Source organism: Phascolarctos cinereus, unplaced genomic scaffold (genome assembly GCF_003287225.1).
Source record: "Phascolarctos cinereus isolate Bilbo 61053 unplaced genomic scaffold, phaCin_HiC Scaffold_1;HRSCAF=81, whole genome shotgun sequence".
Lineage (NCBI taxonomy): Eukaryota > Metazoa > Chordata > Mammalia > Diprotodontia > Phascolarctidae > Phascolarctos > Phascolarctos cinereus.
In genome coordinates this window covers 288,752,458-288,770,839 of record NW_027555514.1, presented here as the reverse complement: position 1 = coordinate 288,770,839, position 18,382 = coordinate 288,752,458, and the positions used below count along the sequence as shown (strand labels likewise).

The 18,382-nt window shown below is 56.8% G+C and overlaps 1 protein-coding gene across 4 annotated transcripts in view; it reads left to right on the top strand.

Annotated features, from left to right (window-relative positions):
- The window catches only part of TRABD (TraB domain containing), a 29,106-nt gene extending 11,016 nt beyond the window's left edge, over positions 1-18,090 (top strand). For 3 of the 4 annotated variants that reach the window (XM_078147967.1, XM_020982894.2, XM_020982895.2), the window contains exons 6-11: positions 1,567-1,707; positions 10,840-10,950; positions 11,927-12,066; positions 13,602-13,774; positions 14,453-14,564; positions 15,301-18,090. In XM_078147967.1, coding sequence (XP_078004093.1) covers positions 1,567-1,707; positions 10,840-10,950; positions 11,927-12,066; positions 13,602-13,774; positions 14,453-14,564; positions 15,301-15,481 — 858 coding nt within the window. In that variant the 3' untranslated portion in view covers positions 15,482-18,090. Of the gene's footprint in view, positions 1-1,566; positions 1,708-10,839; positions 10,951-11,926; positions 12,067-13,601; positions 13,775-14,384; positions 14,565-15,300 lie in introns of all 4 variants that reach the window. The other variant, XM_020982896.2, reaches the window with a different exon arrangement.
- Positions 18,091-18,382: the final 292 nt, after the last annotated feature.

The window sequence follows — 18,382 nt, the reverse complement described above, 5'->3', positions numbered from 1 at the left end:
GTACCCCCTCCCCTAGTGAAAGCCTCCAGGCCGCAGCTGTGAGAGCTTGGTGGTGTTGCTGGGGCTGGCCCTGGGGAAATGGAGGCCTCCTGTGGGCTGGGAGTCCTGCTTTGTTATCAGAGATTGCATTTGCAAGTGCTTAGCACAGTGCCTGGCGCTTAATAAATGCCTGTCCCCATTCCTGCTCCACGTGGCAGTCATGGCCAGCCTGTGTCTGCTGCCTAGGACCCCCCTCTTGGGGATCCCTCTCGCGGTGCCCCTGAGCTCCCGGTTCATCCTTCTAAGGCTGAGCAAACATGTGCCCTGGTGTTGGTGCCCTTTGTTGGTGTGAAAGCGTCAGTGCAGGCAGCCTGGTTCTGGGAAGGCACTAGCCTGGCTCACCAGCGAGGTGGGAAGGTGGTCCCCTCTCAAATGCTCCCACTTCAGAGCTCCCACAGAAGGGTGGCTCGCCTCTCTTTGGAAATGGGGGTGAGGTCAAACAAAAGAAGAGAGTGGGGCAGGGTTAAAGTTAGCCTTTAAGGAAAGGAGGGCAGCTGTGAGCAGGGGAGAAGGCCATCCCTGTGCTCTGCGGCAGATCACAAAGGGGTCGTGAGGACCTGACCGGGGGTGGGGGTGGGGGGTGGGGGGGATGTTTGGTGCCTGTGACTGGGCCTGCACATCTGCTGGTGGTCAGACCCAGAGCCAGGTCAGGAACTCCAGGGGAGCAGCAGTCAGGCTTTGCTCTGAATCTACCCACTGTGGAAGCACGGTAAGCTTGGCAGTCCCCAGCCTATGCCGACCGTCAGAGCCTGGAGTAACACAGCCTTCAGTGCCTCCAAAGAGTAGTGACAGGATCAGCCCAGAGCTTCCCTCCACAAGTGGGCAGAGGCCAGCCCCAACGTAAATTCCAAAGTCAGGAAGTAGGCTGGAAGAGTGGGAAAAAAAATAATCCCGCCGTAAAAAAGTTATTTGAGTTAAAAATGTTTTTATAAATAAATGATGAGTAGTAGAGGAAAAAGTTGGAAAAGAAATGAAGAGAAAGATAGGGAAGAAATAATTGGAAAGGAAACTAATAACATGGCGCATGAGGTACAAAACTTTCCCCAAGGGACGGGCAGCTAGGTGGCGCAGTGGATAGAGCACCAGCCCTGAAGTCAGGAGGACCTGAGTTCAAATGCGGCCTCAGACCAAACACTTGACACTTACTAGCTGTTTTACCCTAGGCAAGTCTCTTAACCCCGATTGCCTTAAAAAAAAAAAAAAGACCTTCCTCAAGAAACACATTCCCTGAATGTTAGAATGCACCAGATAGAACCAGTGGTTCCGTGAGTTGACAGGTATTAAAGTCAGAAGACCCATGCATGCTGGGCTGTGGGACACTGAGTGGCCCCTTTTGCTTCTGACCAGGGTCTTGCACTGTTCCGGACATGCTAGGGCCTGCCCCAAGCACTCATTGTGGGGTGAGTGCCGAGAGCCGCCCAGGAAGGGCAGGAGAAGCTTTTCCTTGGCGATGCCACTGAGTGGGTCCCAGAAAGGTCTGTGGGCAGAGGCCCCTCGCGTCACTGCCCTTCGCCCCTCTCCTCACAGACCATCCAGGAGGTACAGCCAGACGTGGTCGTGGTGGAGCTTTGCCAGTACAGGGTCTCCATGCTGAAGATGGACGAGAAGACGCTGCTGAAGGAGGCCAAGGAGCTCAGCCTGGAAAAGCTGCAGCAGGCCGTCAGGCAGGTAGGAGCCTCTCCCCTTTCATCCTGAGGAGTGCTGTGCTCCAGGTCAGGCTGCCCGAAAGGCCCTGGGCTCGCAGGGCCCCTCTGTGCTGCATGTCCCTGCTGTCCTCTTCACTGAGGAGTCCCATCCATTTCTCATGTTGAACCGTCGGACAGGACCAGGACACCATGATAGTTAGATCATCATACGTAAGTCTCTGCATCTTGACCATGGGGGTAGCAAGAGAGGATAGCAAACTGTTTTCTGAAAGCCAGCTAGACTGTGGCCACCAGCAATGCTGGCCTGGCCTGGCCTGTTTTTGGTTTTTTAAATAAATGTATTTGGTTTTAGTTTTCAACTTTCACTTTTATAAGATTTTGAGCTCTAAATTTTTCCCCCCTGCCTCTGCTCCCCCTTCCCCAAGACAGTGTGCGATCTGATATAGGGGATACATGTATGGTCATATTAAACACATCTCCACATTAGTCATGTTGTGAAAGAAGAATCAGAACAAAAGGGGAAAACCACAAGAAAAAAACAAAAAAGAAAAACTATCTGCATTCATAATAGCATTTTCCATCACGAGGCCTCTGGAGACGTCTTCGATCCTTGCACGCCTGAGAAGGGCTAAGTCTGTCAACGTCAGTCCTCGCACCACGTGGCTGTTACTGCACACGACATTCTCCCGGTCCTGCTCACTTCACGCGGCATCGATCCATATAAGTCCTTCCAGCGTTTTCTCAAGTCTGCTGCATGGCCTGTCCTTGCTAAAGCTGCGCCCGCTCTTAGATTGTGCACACGCTGTCCCTGTAGTTCCGTGCTCTGTAACTTCTGCAGAAACAAACTCTGTCGTCGTCTTCTCAAGACCTTCTTGGGTCCTGCAGCCCTCCCTGCTCCCCATGGCTGTTCACAGGTTGCTGATAGCAGCTTAGCAGGCAAGCTCTCAGTTCTTTGAAGGCCAGGATAGCGAGGGGGCTCTGCTGCTGCTGTTTCTTTGGCCTCTGTGTGTTGGCTGTTGTCGTCTGTGCTCTGGCCCGAAGGTCACGCTCCCTCACGTGGCCAGAGTTTACCTCCTCCTTCTTTGGCCCCAGACGTCATCGGTGTCCCCCGGGTCCCAGGCCTGCCCGCTTTGCTTCCCCTCGCCGGCCTTTCAGAACAGGCCCAGGCCTTTGCCTGCATCTTTTCAGACAATGACCCTTCGGTCACACCTTCTGTTTCTGCGTGACCTGTGCCCGGAGAGCCGGCTGAGTCCAAAGAAGGAGAATGGGGAGAGGTCAATGGTCGGCTCTTCCTCCTCTGTCCATCCCCAGCCGGGGCGGGGCGGGTCTTCCTCCTGTTGGGGGCTGGGCTCGGTCCTGACCACGGCAGCGGTTCATTTTGAGGCTTTGTTATTTTCCCCTTTATCTTGTGGATCCTTTCACATCATCACAGCTAACGTTTACAGAGTGCCCACTGTGTGGCGGACCCCGTTCTGAGCACTGAACGAATACTGCCTCATTTGAGCCTCACGACAACCCTGGGAGGGAGGTGAAGAAACAGGGGAAGTGACTTACCCAGGTTCACCCACCTGGACCGGTTCGAGGCCCCATTTGAACCTGCATCTTCTTGACTCCAGGCCTGGCACCCCCAGCGGCCATCGGTTTGTGTCTGCTCCTCACCTCCGTCACCTTTGCTGTCTCTTACATCGCAGCAGTGTTCCATCTCATCCGTGGGCTTAGCTTGTTTCGTCACTTTGTTGCCCCCCAGGCTCATGTTTTGTCTGTAGCTGTTAACCAGGACTCAGAGTGATGCTAGGGGTGTGTTACTGTGTCTTGGGGCTTCCTTTGCCCGCTGGCAGCAGGAGCCCTCTGTTAGCGTCATTTTGGGGGGCTTTCCAGAACGTTGGGGCTAGGGCTGGAGTGTGTGTCTTCCCACAAGCTCTCCGGGGTGACTTCCTGGCTTGCTGTCATCTCCAGTTTGCTGGGGCCTGAGATCTGGATTTCCTTCTTTCTTAGGGTTAGTGGCAGTCTTTCCTGTTGCCGCTGATGTTGGCCATTTGCGCTCTGCAGACCATGCGCTTACCTGCTCTAGCTTCTGGCTTCTTCCCAAGGTTAAGACTTAAGTCGCTCAGTGAGGTCTGGGTAGCCACACTCACACCCTTGTCCCGTGTGTCCCCATACCCCTCTAATGGGCGTCTTCTGAAAGCAGGAGCGTGTCCTGAGGATGATGGGCAGCCTTCTCCTCAGATCCAGGGCCCAGACTGCTCTCCCTGGCTGCTGCCAAAGGCTCCCTAAGGCAAGCTGGACAAGGAGTGGAGTGGCCCTTCGCGGGGTATGCTGGGATTTTCAAGCGGACCGCCGGGCACAGGGATGCACGTGCGTTTTTGCCCTGGTGGCTGTGACTGGCCGTCGTTTCGACAGAAGTTTGCATGCTGGGCCCTTATCTAAATTGGCTAGATCCATCTGGCGCCTCCTGGGCCATTTTGAACTGCCGCTCCCCGGCCTTATTCTCCCGGTGGGCAGTGAGAACTTCGCAGCAGAGTGACCAAAGCACGCTGCAACTCTCTTCCTGAATGATCGGGCCCCACGGTGGTTTCTTGGCTCTCGTGCGTGTCTCTGGTTCTGGCAGTGACTGGCTGTTGGGCGCTGGGGCCGTCATCATGTGAAGACAGAAGCTGGTGCTGGGCCCACCATTCGCTGCAGGAGGGAGGTGGACAGCGGGTGCTGGTGGTCTGCCTGGGGTCAGAGCAGAAGAGAAAACACCCCAGGAGCAGCCTGAGAAGCCACTTTACAGAATCACAGAACACCATAGGGCCACCGTGGTCTCCAGCGCAGCCGGGCCGAGCAGCGAGCCGGCCGCTACCTGGAGACCTTGGCCAAGGGGACCCCCGCCAGCCCCCTCACTGGGGGCAAGCTCACCACGGCAGCAGGGTCGGACTCGGTGTCCAGAAGACGCCTCTGGTGCCGAACTGAAGGAGGCTAATCCTTCCTCCTCCTCCTCGTGACTTCAGGTACCTGAAGACAGCTGCCGGGCTCCCTTGGAATCTCAGGACATCCTCTGTGGCAAGGACCCGAGACCCTTCACCACCCTCCTGCTCGCCTTCCTTCGGCCTGTGCCCAGCTCATCATTGTCCTCCTTAAGCCTTGGTTCCAGGGCCAGGGCCCAGGACTCCGGGGCAGAGGCCGGTGCAGCTCCCACATCCCTGTTCTGGGGGCCCCGGCTCTTTCTGTGGCCGACTCGCGTGGGCCTGGGTGTGGTCTGTTGAAATCCCTTGGTCTCCAAGAGTTGTCCTGCATCTTGTCCCTGGGATGTGGGGTGTGAGGCTCTGTCCCTCGTGGATGCGTCCTGCCAGGAACCTTTTGGGTCCTGAGTCTCTTGTGCTCTGATGGGGTGACCGTCGGACCCACAGAGCAAGGGAAGGAGAAAGTGGCAGGGAGGGCCGTGGACACCAGGCTTTTCCGTGGGCCTTCTGGGCCTTAGCTGTCATTCCAAGGAAGTCAGGTAATTAGGCCTCCTGTTGAGGCATCCCTGAGCAGCTGAAGTCTGCCCACTCTCTCTGGCTTCTCTTCTGTGCCTTGTTGGTCCCTGTTTTTAGCACATGGCCCCTCCCCAGTAATTCCTGAGAACCCGCCCTCCTTACTGAGACAGACCTAGTGGCCATATCTGCCACCCTGGGGGGCTGCCCGCTCCTCACTGGAGGGAGGACCTGCGTGTCCTCCCCAGTCCTCTGGAGTGACCATCGTTAGCTGTGCTGGTTCAGAGGTGACCAGCACGGTGAAAGAAGGCAGGATGAGACAGACCTCTGAGCATACCCTTATTCGTGTCTGGCTGTGCCGAGGACCCAGTAACCCTCTGCTCCCGGGCTGGGGGGAGAGGCCAGTGTTGCCTGAGATCTGCAGACTGGGCATGTGCAGCTCTCAGACATGGCACCCACCCCCCCACACACACACACACACACACACACGCACGCACACACACAGTGGCGCAGTGGCTGGAAGCCTAGGCCTGGCCGTGTCAGGAGCCCTGGGCTGGAGGCAGAGGGACTTGTCATCTTTCACAGGTGCTCGTTTGCGACGTCTGTGGATGTGCTCACAGTACTTTGACTGGGACGGAAGGTCAGTGGGCCGAGGACAGCCCAGGCCTTGGCACGCAGGAGGGAGGTGGTTCTCCAGCAAGAGCGTGAGCAGCAGGGTGTGGAAGAAGGTGGTCAGTAAGTGTCTGTTTAGTTGTTTCACTTGTGTCCAGCTCTTCATGGACCCATTTGGGGTTTTCTTGGTAGAGATCCTGGAGTGGTTGGCCATGTCCTTCTCCAGCTCATTTGACAGATGAGGAAACTGAAGCAAACAGGGTGAAGTGACTTGCCCAGGGTCACACAGCTAGTAAGTGTCTGAGGCTGGATTTGAATCAGGAAGAGTCTTCCTCACTCCAAGCCCAGCACTCTGTGCACCATGGTGCCCCCTAGCTGCCTATTAAGTGACCTTGAATCAGAAGTCATATTGGAGGCCGCCAGTCTTAGAGATGAAAGGTTTGTGTTTGAGTCTGGAGATTCTTCATCCCTCTGAGCCTCAGTTTCCTCATCTGTAAAATGGAGCCCCTTTCTCTTAAAGACTCTTGTCCTAAGTCTTCCAGGACGAGATGAATGGGAGGTGCAGGGGGCCTCTGGCAGGGGTGGCCAGTGCCGCGCAGTAAGGGTGGCGAGCGCCCTCCCCTCCAGGGCTTCCTGGGAATGTTTTGGGTCTCCGTCGTGTGACCACAAGCATTCATTAGGTGCCTACCACACGCCGGGCTGTGGAAGTGCAGATACAAAGAGTGAGCGTCTGGGCCTTTGAGGAGCTGTTGGGAGCTCATAGAGAAAAAAGAAGAGATGGGGCTCGGGGATGGCCCAGCGTAGAAGGGGGCTGGAGCTGTGTCTGCAGGGAAGAGAGGGTCTCGCTCATCAGGTGGCCTTGGAGAGCTGCCTGCTGACTCCCAGAGTGGCTCCTCTGGGCCTCGGCCTTTGACACTGCCCATCACCAGGCCCGTAGCTGAAGCCTTTGAATCTTCCATGGCCCGCAATCTCATGTAGGGCGTGGGGGAGACAAGTCACTGTGCAGGCAAGGTGCCCAAGGCGGGGAGTCAGCCTTCTAGGACAGGCCTCGGGCTGATCTCTGGAGCCACTGCCCATGATGTCCCTGGCACCTGGCCCTGGGAGTGAGCCTTCCAGCATCCTGGTGGAGCTGCCAGCTCCCTGTCACCCCGTGTTTGGATAGGCCTGCCCCTAAGCCCAGGCTCAGCCACAGGGGGATTAGTTGTGCCCTTGGCCCCATCGGATGTGTGCTTTTCAAAATGTCACTGACGCTTTGAACTGCGGTTTGGGGTTGGGAGGAGAGTGCCTGGTCTGACTGCCAGAAGTGTCTCTTCCCTCCCCTCTCACTCTTCTGGGGAGGAATATGTCCCCTCTTTGAAAAACCCTTCCTGTGTTGGGGCAGCTGGGTGGTGCAGTGGATAGAGCACTGGCCCTGAAGTCAGGAGGACCTGAGTTCAAGTCCGGCCTCAGACACATAACACTCACTAGCTGTGTGACCCCGAGCAAGTCACTTAACGCCATTGCCTTAAAAAGAAAAACCCTTCCTGTGACCAGCAGATTCAGGCTGCCTACAGCGGCCCCTCGTCCCACTGTCACTGTCTGCTCTACTGGAGTGAAGACCCCCTTCCTCCCCCTTCCTCCTTGTTCTTACCCCGGAAACCTGATGCTGGTGGTGTTTGTGAATTAAATTTGGGTCGTGTTTGTTATCTGGTCCTGACAGACGCCAACAGACACAGAAATAGTGTCACACAAAACTGAGTCCGCCTTGTTTCCTTCTGTACAAGGGTGGAAGTAATTCAGCCCAGTGGTTTCAGAGCCCTCTGACCATCCTTCTGTTCTCTTCTGGGCTTTTTTCCTTTAAAGTTTCATTGGCACACCTCTCTTTTCCGTTCTTCCCACCTGCCAAGTCATTCCTTGTCGCGGTAAGGAATCTGGGCACATGGCTGCTTCTCTCAGCGTCAGTGTGTCTCCCTCTGCACCACAGGGCCCTCCCCTCTCGGGCAGCAGGCCAGGGCCTTGGGAGGCCTCGCAGGGCACCGTTGGCTCAGAGCTCAAGCGTTGCCGTTTTCCCTGCTCGGAGTTCTTGTTGTCTAACTTGATCTCGGTTCTTGCCCCCTTCCCTTAGCATCAGTTCAGACAAGATGTCACAGGTTTCTCAGAAACTCCTCCTGCATCATTTCGTAGGCCACAGTGGTCTTCCATTGCAGGCGTGTGCCATCATCTGTCCAACGGTCCACCCGTTGATAGGGCACCCTCTTTTCCAGTTCTTTGTTATGACAAAAAGATGCTGCTGGTGTTTTTTGTACACACATGGTCCTCATCCTTGCATCTTCTCATAGAGTAGGCCTCACAGAGGCGCCCTCTGTGCTGGAAACTCCACGTAATTTGGTGACTTGGGCCATCGGTCCAAACTGCCTTCCAGAGTGGCTGGGCTGGTTCCCTGGACTCTGAGCGAGGCATCATGTGCCTGTTTTTTCCCGGCCCCTCCACTGGCCTGAATTTCCCTTTTTTGGAGAGCTTTGCCCATCTGTTGGGTGGGTGCTGCTGGGGCTTCAAGCTGGCTTGAATTTGCAGTTCTCTGAGTAATGCTCTGAAGCTTTTTTATGTGGTCATTGATCCCTTGTTTTTCTCATTTAAAACTGCTTGTTTGTTTCTTTTGACCTTTCGTTGCTTGGGGAATGACTGTTGTTACTTATTTAAATCTGTCCCCTATATATCCTGAGTATCAAGCCGCTAGCAGAGACTCCTGCTTGCTGCAAAGCGTTGTTTTTTCTTTTCTAGTTTTCCTGTTTCCCTTCTCATTTTAGCTGCCTTGATTTTGTTTGTGAAAGAGCCTTTCAATTTTATGTAATCAGAATTGTCTGTTCTAACTTCTGTGATTCTCTGTGCCCTGCTTGGTCAAGAACTCCCTCCTCCTCCCTGTCTCTCTGTCTCGTCTCTCTCTTCTCTCTCTCTCTTTCTCTCTCTCTCTCTCTTCTCTCTCTCCTCTCTTCTCTCTTCTCTCTCCCTCCCTCTTCTCCTCTCCCCCTCTTCTCTATTCTCTCTCTCCCTCTTCCTCTCTCTCCTATCTCTCTCTCTCTTCCCTCTCCCTCCTCTTCTCCTCTCCCTCTCCCCTTCTCCCTCTTTCTCCTATCCCTCTCTCTCTCCCTCTCTCTCCTTATCTCTCTCTCTCCCTCTCCCCCTTCTCCCTCTTTCTCCCTATCTCCCTCTCCCTCTTTATCTCTCTCTCCCTCTCCCTCCCCTCTCCCCCTTCCCCTCTCCCCTTCCCCCCTCCTTCTCCTCCCCCTCCCTCTCCCCCCATGGTTGTGTGGCACCTCTTAGTCATTTACAAGTTCACCTCCCCATGAGATGCCTTCCTGTCACATTCTTCTCATCTGCTAGCACTCAACGGAAGCCTGGCTCCCTGCATCCCTGGGCTGCCCTCTCCAGTCCTGGGAGCCTGTGGGCCCCTTTGTGATGATCCCTCAGAACCTCTCAGTGCCGTCTTGCCCTCTGCTCTGTGCAGACAGCCTGGCCTCCCAGCGTCCGTAATCTGCTCCTTCAGGTGCAGCCCTGCAGTCCCCAGCGATGGTCCCCTCTTGGCCCTCACCCCTACCTGAGCTGCCTTCCCTCTCTGTCTGATCTTTTCCTCTCAGCCAGTCACCTCCATCCTGGCCCCTCTTTCCTCCCCTTGCAGTTCTGATTCCAGAACTGGCCAGGATATCTGCGTGCCCTCCTCGTCTGTTGTCTGGCCCACTGCACAGTCTCACTTGGGCCTTCCGGGGCTTTCAGTAATCAGTATTTTGTCATCCGTGTGTTCGATGGCCGGCTCTTCCTCTCCTTAAGCAGAGGGCCTCCCCTCCTGCTTTCCAGATGAAGTAGCGACCATGACCATCTGCTGGGAGCCCCCTCCTTCCCTGAGGGTCACTGGGCACGTGGGCTTTGGGAGGCTGGAGAATGGGCACTCCCCCACCGGCCTGCTTGCTAGCCAGAATTCTCAGTCCCAGTCACCTGGGCCTGCCTCTCCTGCTGCTGCCAGCCACTCAGGAGGTTGTTCGATGAGGCCAGCGGGCCTTCAGGCCTGCCCCTTGGCCCCGCTGGCCTCATCTCCACATGAGATAACCAGGCCCTCTGCCACCCTTATGCACCCCTCTACTTCATTGCCTCTAATGCCTTGGAGTCCGTCAGTTGGCAAGTACTTCTTAGCCCCGCCTTGTGCCTAGACCCTGTGCTGGGGGTGTGGAGTGGAGATGGTCCCTTCCCTCAAGGGTCTGGCTCTCTGTCGGGGCAAGGGCACGTTCCCTGACAAGGAGATGCCAAGTGTTTGGGGTGTAGAGCTGAGGCTTCACTTGGGAAACTTGGTTGTAGCTGTTTGCCCTTTGAACCTTCTTCAAGCTGGGTTTGAGGGAGGGGAAGACTAGGCTGGAGCCTGGCTGTGCTGAGGGTGACTGTCTCTAGAAGGCCCTGACACGCAGAAAGAGCCAAGTTCAGCGGCTGTGGGGAGTGGGGCTGGCAGCAGGCCTCAAGGCACTGGGCAGAACCACGCTGGAGTTATGAGGCCTGCACGGGTGTCCTGGGGCCTCCCGTGTTTGTTGGGGCAACGTCGCCCACAGCCTGTCTTTAATTGTCAGTGGCAAACTTGTCATTGTCCCTGTGAGTCAATATTTGAGGGCCTGGGCATGGTGCTGTGGCATCACCGTCCTCCCAGAGTGGGCTCAGCCTCTGCCCAAGGCTCCCTTCACTGCCGCCTGGCATCTCTCCCAGGACCCCTCCGGCTGGGCCCCAGTCTGTCTTGCTCCTTCCCAGTGATGGCCCCACCCTGACCTCCCCTGGACTGTGCCACGTACCCCCCCCACCTCATTCCCACATCTGTACTTTTACTCTCCCTGTCTCCCATTATCATAAGACCTTCCCAGTCTCTCCTTCCCAGAAAAATAGCCGTCTCCCCATCCTCCCTGGCTTCTTCCTTCATAGGGAGCAGGTGTGTGGTGCCTGGCCTGTCAGCACTCTGGGGCTGCCCCCTTTGGAAAGCCAGGGCTGAGCCACGGCCTTCCATCCACCCTTTCCCAGCCTTGGGGAGGCCTCGGTTCTCTGCCCTCTAACAGACTGTGCCTCCCTCTTGCCTCCAGAATGGAGTCATGTCAGGCCTGATGCAGATGCTCCTTCTGAAGGTCTCGGCGCACATCACAGAGCAGCTGGGGATGGCCCCTGGGGGCGAGTTCAGAGAGGCTTTCAAGGAGGTGAGTGCAGGTGCCCCGGTCTGTGTCCTGCCCTCCACGCTGTGGTCTGGGACAGACGCAGGGAAAGGGCTTCATTCCTGAATCCAACAGGGATGGTTTCACTGATGGGCGGATTTCAGGAGCTAGCCAGCACTCTTTTTCTCTGAGGAGCTGAGACTTCCCTTCTGACCCCTGCCCTGACCACCACCCACCCCTCCCTCCAGACTTTCTTTGTGAAGTTGAGAATTCAGTGGGACGAGGCCCCCATCAGCCCAGGGAAGCCTGTTACTAAGTCAGATTGCAGGCTGTGTAGCCACCCAGGGAGGCCTGGACTAAGGCAGGGGGACCCCGGCTCTGTAGTCTTTGGGCCCATCCAGGCAGACTTTCCCTTATCCCACCTGGTAGGACCCAGGGTGTCCCCTAAGACCTTGTGGCTAGAGTGCCCCCACCCCGGAACTCTGGGCCACCCTTGTTGCCTTAGGGAGGAGGGGCAGAGGGAAACCTAGGACCCGGCCCCGAGGAAGTGAGTGAGTCTCCTGTCAGCCCCAGGCTATGCTGGGTGCTGAGAAATCAGGGTTACTGTGCTCAGCCCCAGTCAGTGGTGTGTCCTGCCCAGTCTGCGTGGGCCAGACCTGGCCAAAATGACTGACCTTCTCTGTCTCTTATCTCCTTCCCCTCCTTCCCCTCCCTCTGCTTCCTTGTCCACCTGCTGTTTGGTGGTGAATAGAGCTCTGTGTTTTTGTTGTGAAATAGCTTTTTCTTAAGGGAGACCACAGGAAAGACAGTATATCATTTACTTGCAAAATATAAAATTACCTGAGGCAAAGGCAGCATGAGAGTTGGCACAAAGCACACATCCGCTCGCTGGCCAGGCACCGAGGGCCGTGGGCCACGCCCACCAAAACCCCTGCCCGCCTGACCTCAAGGCCCACCGCCTTCCCTGAGCCCTCCTCTCCAGGCACCCACAGTGCTTGACCCCCACCCACTTCTGTTGCAGGCCAGTAAAGTACCTTTCTGCAAGTTCCACCTTGGGGACAGGCCTATCCCGGTGACTTTCAAGAGAGCCATCGCGGCCCTTTCCTTCTGGCAGAAGGTGAAGCTGGCCTGGGGCCTGTGCTTCCTCTCTGACCCCATCAGGTACGTGGGCCCTCCCAGGGCCCAGCTTCACAGGTCCCTCGTTTGTTTACCACATGGGAGAAGCAGCCTCCATTTCACCCCTCCCCAAAATTAGGACCAGGGAGGTAGCCTCTGCCCACCTTTCATGGCCATAGCCCGTGTGGAGCACAGTGGGCACTTGTGGCCTCCATGCTCTGGGAGGGGTGTGGCCGGCTGGAGGCAGGCACACGGGGCGGGTGGGACACAAGGCTCACATGGGACCCCAACACCCTCCCCACGGACGCTCCATGGGCCGCAGCAGAGAGAGATCAGAGCGCTTCACAAACAGGGTGCGCAGCCTTGTGAGGCCGTGAGTCTTGAGCTCATGACTGTCAGAGGGGTGCCCAGCCCCTTGGCGTGGGTGATGCAATTCAGGGACCTCCATCTTCTTTTGTAGCTCTGAGGATACCCTGAGCCTGGTGTCGGGCTGTGGTGACCCTGGGGCCAGACCTCCTGCCCACCTGTCAGTCAGGTGAACTTTATCTGACATGGCCAGGCAGGAGGCCTTTGTGTTCAGGCTGTCCTGGGGGGGCGAGCTGGGGGTGTCCCCTCTAGCTGTCTGCTCCCCATCCCAGCATTCACACAGAGAATCATGCCTCTGGCTACTTGTAGTCAGTCCCTAGCTGACCCTGGGGAGTCAGAGTTAGCCTAGGATGAAAGGCACCTGATGGGTCCTTTCTGGGTGATCGGTCTCCCAGGCAGGGAAGGCTCCAAGAGATCAGAGCCACCACGCCCCCGCCTGAGTGATCCAGACATGTCCCATGTCATCTTCCTAGCTGGTGCCCTGGGGAGGCCCGTGCAGACCTGTCATTGTGCCCTGGGGCCACGCATCTCCCTCTGCCTAGCCCGAGAAGGAGAGGGCCTTCGGCGGAGTTGCCTTGCCACATTCTGGCATGGCTTTGCTTGAGTGGAGGCTGGGCTTAAATCAGCAGCTTAAATTGCTGCTCTCGTATCTGGGCACCTGGTTCCCAGAGAGCTCAGAGGCCCTCATCTTACAGAGACGGAAAGCGAGGTCCAGGGACCCCCAGGGGTCGGCCTGCTCAGGAGCGGTTGGACTCCTGCCCCGTTGACGATCAGCAAGCCCTTGGACAAGTGCCCTGGGAGGCGGCTTAGGTCCTTTGGTCTTTTGAAGATATTTATAAGGAGGAAGAAAAGAAATAAGAGACCAGAATAGGGCCATTGAACGGTGAATGAAAGAAAATCCTCCAGGCCTAGTTTCCTCCCCAGTGTTGCAGAGAGAACGTTGCCTTGTGTACCAGGACCTGTGTCCCCAGATAGATAAATAAAGGGGTGTGGCTTTGAGATCCCAGCCTGGAGCAAGCTGGGCCTGAGAATCCCATGGGGGGCCGTGCTTCGGGTCAGGGTCAGGGTCCCCCAGGAATCACCATCAGTCCGGGCTTCTGCCTCCCTGCTGTGTGCCACGGAGGCAGGCTGCACACGGTGGTCCTGGCTCCTCGGGCCCAGGGAGCCGCCCCAGGCCCCCCAGCGGCCCCTCCTCTCTCTCTCTGGGTTCCCAGTAAGGATGACGTGGAAAAGTGTAAACAGAAGGACCTGTTGGAGCAGATGATGGCGGAGATGATCGGCGAGTTTCCCGACCTCCATCGTACCATCGTCTCCGAAAGAGACATCTACCTGACGTACATGCTGCGCCAGGCCGCCAAGCGGCTGGAGTTGCCGCGCGCTTCAGAAGGTGAGGGGTGGGCCTACTGTGTGCAGGGCAGGGCGGGAAGAGACAGGCAAGCGCGTGAAGCGCCTACTGTGTGCCCGGCCCTGCGCTAAGCGCAACAGCTGTGAGAGGGAGGTGCTGTTATCATCCCCATTGTACAGATGAGGAGACCGAGGCAGGAAGCGGTTCATTACTTTCTCCTGTATATATTGTGTGTGTATGCGGCTATTTGTGTGTTATCTCCTCTTTGAGGCAGGGACTGTCTTTTGCCTCTTTTTGTGTCCCCACTGCTCAGCACATTACCTGGCACAGAGTAGGTGCTTAACAAGTGTTCACACCAGATTTGAGAGTGGCTGGAGGTGCTGGTGGACGATGCCCGGAGGGAGAGAGAGGGTAGGGGTGGGGGCAGGAGTTATGGGAGAAGAGGTGCCCTGTGCTGTGGGCCCTGAATGGTGGGTGGAGAGAGGAGCAGGGCTGGACATGCCCTTGCGGGGGGGTGTTGGTGACCTTGTCAGGCAAAGGGGAGGCTTCTCAGGCAGCCCATCCTCTGAGTCGGGGATCCCCCAGGAATCCTAGGAAGTTACATGCCCCAGGCGCTTTGCCCAGGCTTCGCTTGGGGCTCTTCCATCCCCAGGGTGGTCAGAGATGCAGTGGAGGGACAGCTCCTCAGTAAGCCTCCCCTCCCTCATCCCCGTCCCACAGCCGAGCCCAGGAAGAGCATCCCTTCTGTGGTGGTCGGAGTGGTGGGAATGGGCCACGTCCCTGGCATCGAGAAGAACTGGAGCACAGACTTAAACATCCAGGAGATTATGAGGTGAGCCTCCCAAGGACTGAGCCCTTGGAACTTGCTTCTTCGAACTTCCCTTGAGCCCGGGTCGTTCTGGGTCATCCTGGGTCTGTGCTCTCTCTGTCTCTCTCTCCGTCTCTGTCCGTGCTCTCTGTGACTCTCCCCCCCTGCCCTCCTTGGCTCTGAGGAAAGCAAGGGACTGTAGCACAGATGGCTGACCTGTCTGCCCCGCCCACACGTAAGCTCCCCAAGAGCTGCCTGCGCAGCCGCACCACTGAGCCTGCCGAGGCTGGCTGTTGGCGGCCTGGTGCGCATTCTTCCTCAGTTACTCACTGCACCACCCTGGGTGTCCCAGCCTTGAGGCTCAAGTGCACCAGGCCCTTCCTTCAGGGAGGCTTAGAGATGCAACCGGGCATCCAAGGATACAGGTTGAGGGTAGGGCGGAACTTCCAAGACTGTTGAGGCCAATTCCTTCATTTTACAGAAGGGGAAACTGAGAGAAATCATGCAGGGAGGCCCTCCAGAGGAGGGTCCGCTTCCAGTGGGGGAGGCTGTTGGTGGAAGGAGAGTAAGTCTGGGGAAAGGCAGAGGGGCAGAGCAGCTGCTGTGGAGGCCTCGTGCTGCTTGGGGACACGAGAGGGCCTTGAACGCCTCTTTAGCCAGGGAGTCACACGGTCGCCTCTGGGCATGGGGGGGGGCAGTGTGGCCATCCACCTCGCAGGGCTGGAGGGTGAGCCTGCCTCTTCTTGCCTTTGTCTTCCAGCGTTCCTCCCCCGTCCATCTCTAGCAAGGTGTCCAGGTTTGTCGTGAAAGCTACCTTCTTTGGATTGATGTGCTACGGCTTCTACCGGGTGGGAAAACGGACGGTCACCCTAATCCTTTCCATGACAGCCACGCGGTGGTCGTGTCTCCAGAGACTGGCTGAGATCAGACCTCAGAAATAAGGCGGCGGCGGCGGCCGGCAGAGCCAGGCGGGCAGCAACCAAAAACCAGAACGGGTGCTAGAAGCCACGCGCATGCGGGGCCTGCGGGAGCTGGGCAGGGCTGGGGGCCAGGGGCCGGGGCCGGGCCGATGTTCGTCGAGTGTCGGCGAAGCCTGGGGTTGTGTTCAGGCAGCCTTGAGCATCTTCTGGCCTGGGTTCCTTCCCCCGAGGGTCTCTGGTGGTGGGTTTCTGCCGAGCGGTGCAGGGACCGCTCTGGACCGTGTCGGTATCATGATACCATTGTTAGTTTTTGGTGCCAAGCACCTATAGGATAAGACAATTTAATGATCATCTTGTTATGGGGAGAATTTTATATCAGTCATCAGCGTCTGTGTGTGTGTGTTGGGGAGCGTGGGGGGTGCTGTTTTAAAAGCTCCTAGCTTCTCAAACAAACCCGGTAGCTGCAGACCTGACTGTCTCACGTGCCCATCCATGGCAGCCAGGTAACATGGACCCCTCCTCCGCAGTGGCCTTCAGCCCTGGCCCCCTCACTCCTCGTCCCCCGTTGCCCAGTGGCGCAGGCCAGCAGCAGGGCCCCCTCCGTGTTTACCAAGGGAACAGCTCAGGGGAGGCTGCCCAGCCAGGCCTTCCCCAGACACAGCTTTCTCCCCGGGAGGCTTTATTTAATGAAACGATGCTTCGCAGACTGGTCAGCAGGACGCGGTTTGGTGGGTTTAGTGACGTGGTTGGGCACCAGCTGCTCTGTCGCTGAGGGGTTCAGGGGCTTTACCTCCAGGGCTGTTGCCTTGGGTCCATCTAAGACAACTCGCCTTCTTTCCCCTGCCCTCTGCCCCTTGCACACCTCTCCTTTCCAAATCATGGTCTGGAATGCAAGGGTCCCAGTGCCCCCACCCTGTTGAGGCGTGGGATAAGTCCTGACTGCCTAGAGGGGCAGGCTGTGGCTGCTACTTCCTGCCACGGGAGACTTCCCACATGGCCTCTTGGTGCCCTCTCTGGGCCCCCTTGCCCAGCCCACTGGCTCCATCTCATCCACTTCCCTTGAGCCTTGGGAGGGACCTCAGAGACATGCTCAGTCATCTCTTGCCATTAAAAGCCACCGAGTCACGCCCCCCCCCCAGCCTGCACAGGCAGGTGTGCCTTTGGCCAGCCCCTGATGGTACCAGTTGCTAGGGAGCAGGGGTGTGAGCCTTGGCCTTCCTCAGCTTTAGGGGCCCAGCCGGGAGGCCTGGACTCTGCTTTGCCTTCTTGGGGGTTTCTTGGTTCATGTTTTGGTTTTTTTTTTTAAGGTATTTCTAGCTTGTATAGTTCTGTGTGTTCTGCTTTTAAAAAGCTGATAAAACCTCTGCTCAGGTAATTTTAATTAAAAAGAAAACTAATTAAATGTCAGACAAGCCTTAAGCTGGGTTAGGACAGACAGTAGGCTTGTCTCCAAGCCTGTGGCCTGGGAGCAGCGAGGGGGTGGGCTGAGGCAGCTCCCGGGAGGTGTGGCCCTGGCGGAAGCTGGGAAAGGGAAGGTCTGACAGCCAAGAACCAGAGGTGGGGGCTTCTCCTTTGGCTTAGGGGCAGGTTGGTTGGGCCTTTGGCCGCCGCCTGCCCCCTCCCTCTGTTTCCTCTCTCCAGTCCGTCCAGCCAGCCAGCCAGCCATCCTCCTTGTGTGAGAGCCTGCAAAGCCATGTTGTGCTGGGGCCACAGGGGGTTCTCCTGACCCCTGGGCCTTTGGGCCCGAGCTGCTGTTGGGAATGGTCTGCCCCCATCCTGTGGGACAAGATAGAGTATTGTAAGCCCCCCTCCCCAGCCTGTGTTCCTGTGCTTGGCAGTCAGAAAACAGCAGTGGGGGGTCCCTTGCCTCGAGACACCCAGCCAGGCCGTGGCAGGTCCTCAGATGGGACGTTGTGTCTCCCACATGAGTGTCCCTAGGTGTGGAGGAGATGTTGCATCTTCCAGGACTGAGCTGGGAAGATGGTCTTGTAACCTGTCCCCCGCCCCCAGACCTGCTCCTGAGGCTGTCCACCTGCTCGTGGCTCTGTGACCAAAACTGTCCTGTCTTATGTGCCCTGGGCCTGGAGGAGATTGTGCTGATGATGCCCATGCTGCTGCTGGGGGATGAGGGCCTGAGGGGAAAAGAAATTCATTTCTCCCCCATTCCATAGACATTTGTTGAGCACCTAGTGTATTCCAGGCGCTGTACTAAGGCAGCAGAGAAGTAGTTGCTTCCCTCCCCGTTCCAGCCCTGGCTGCCCACCTTCCACCCTCTTCGTCTCCTTGTATAGAGCAGACTGCTTTTATGACTGTTTACAAAATGCTTTAGAGATAAATTAATGTCTTTTTGATGCAATGGGCCAGAGTCTGGCTATTGACCCACTTTTCTGACTCAGTGTTGAACCAAATCAGATGAAATGTAACCGGTTGGAGAATGTTTCCCCAAAGTGTCATGAAGACCATGGGCCAGCTTGGCGGGCAGGGCCAGCCGGCCGCTCTCAAGGCGAAGCGCCACGGTTTCTTAAGTGCCAGGCTGTAGTTACAGGCTACAGTCCTCTCAATCATGTCCTTCGTGTAATTCGGAGATTTGTGGTTTCCTTGTGAAATTAAAATAAACTTTAATTTTAGAAGATGGTGTTTCATTGACTTTATTTAAATAGGACTCAAAGTAGAGGTATTGGGGCTGAGAGAGGCCAGCTTGAGAGATGGGACAGGAAGGGAAGAGCCATTGACCTCAGGGCACTCTGAGCATTGTGGGACCAGAGAGGAGACCTGTGGAATAATTGAGAACTCTTGTGTCCTACAGGAGTCTCCAGCCCTAGGAGGAGACAGGCCGTGAGCTGGGCCGGGTTTAGAAGGCTGGAGAGGACAAAGGAGGGATGTTCAGGTAGGTGAGAAGAGGGGGGTCCTCCCCAGGTGGGA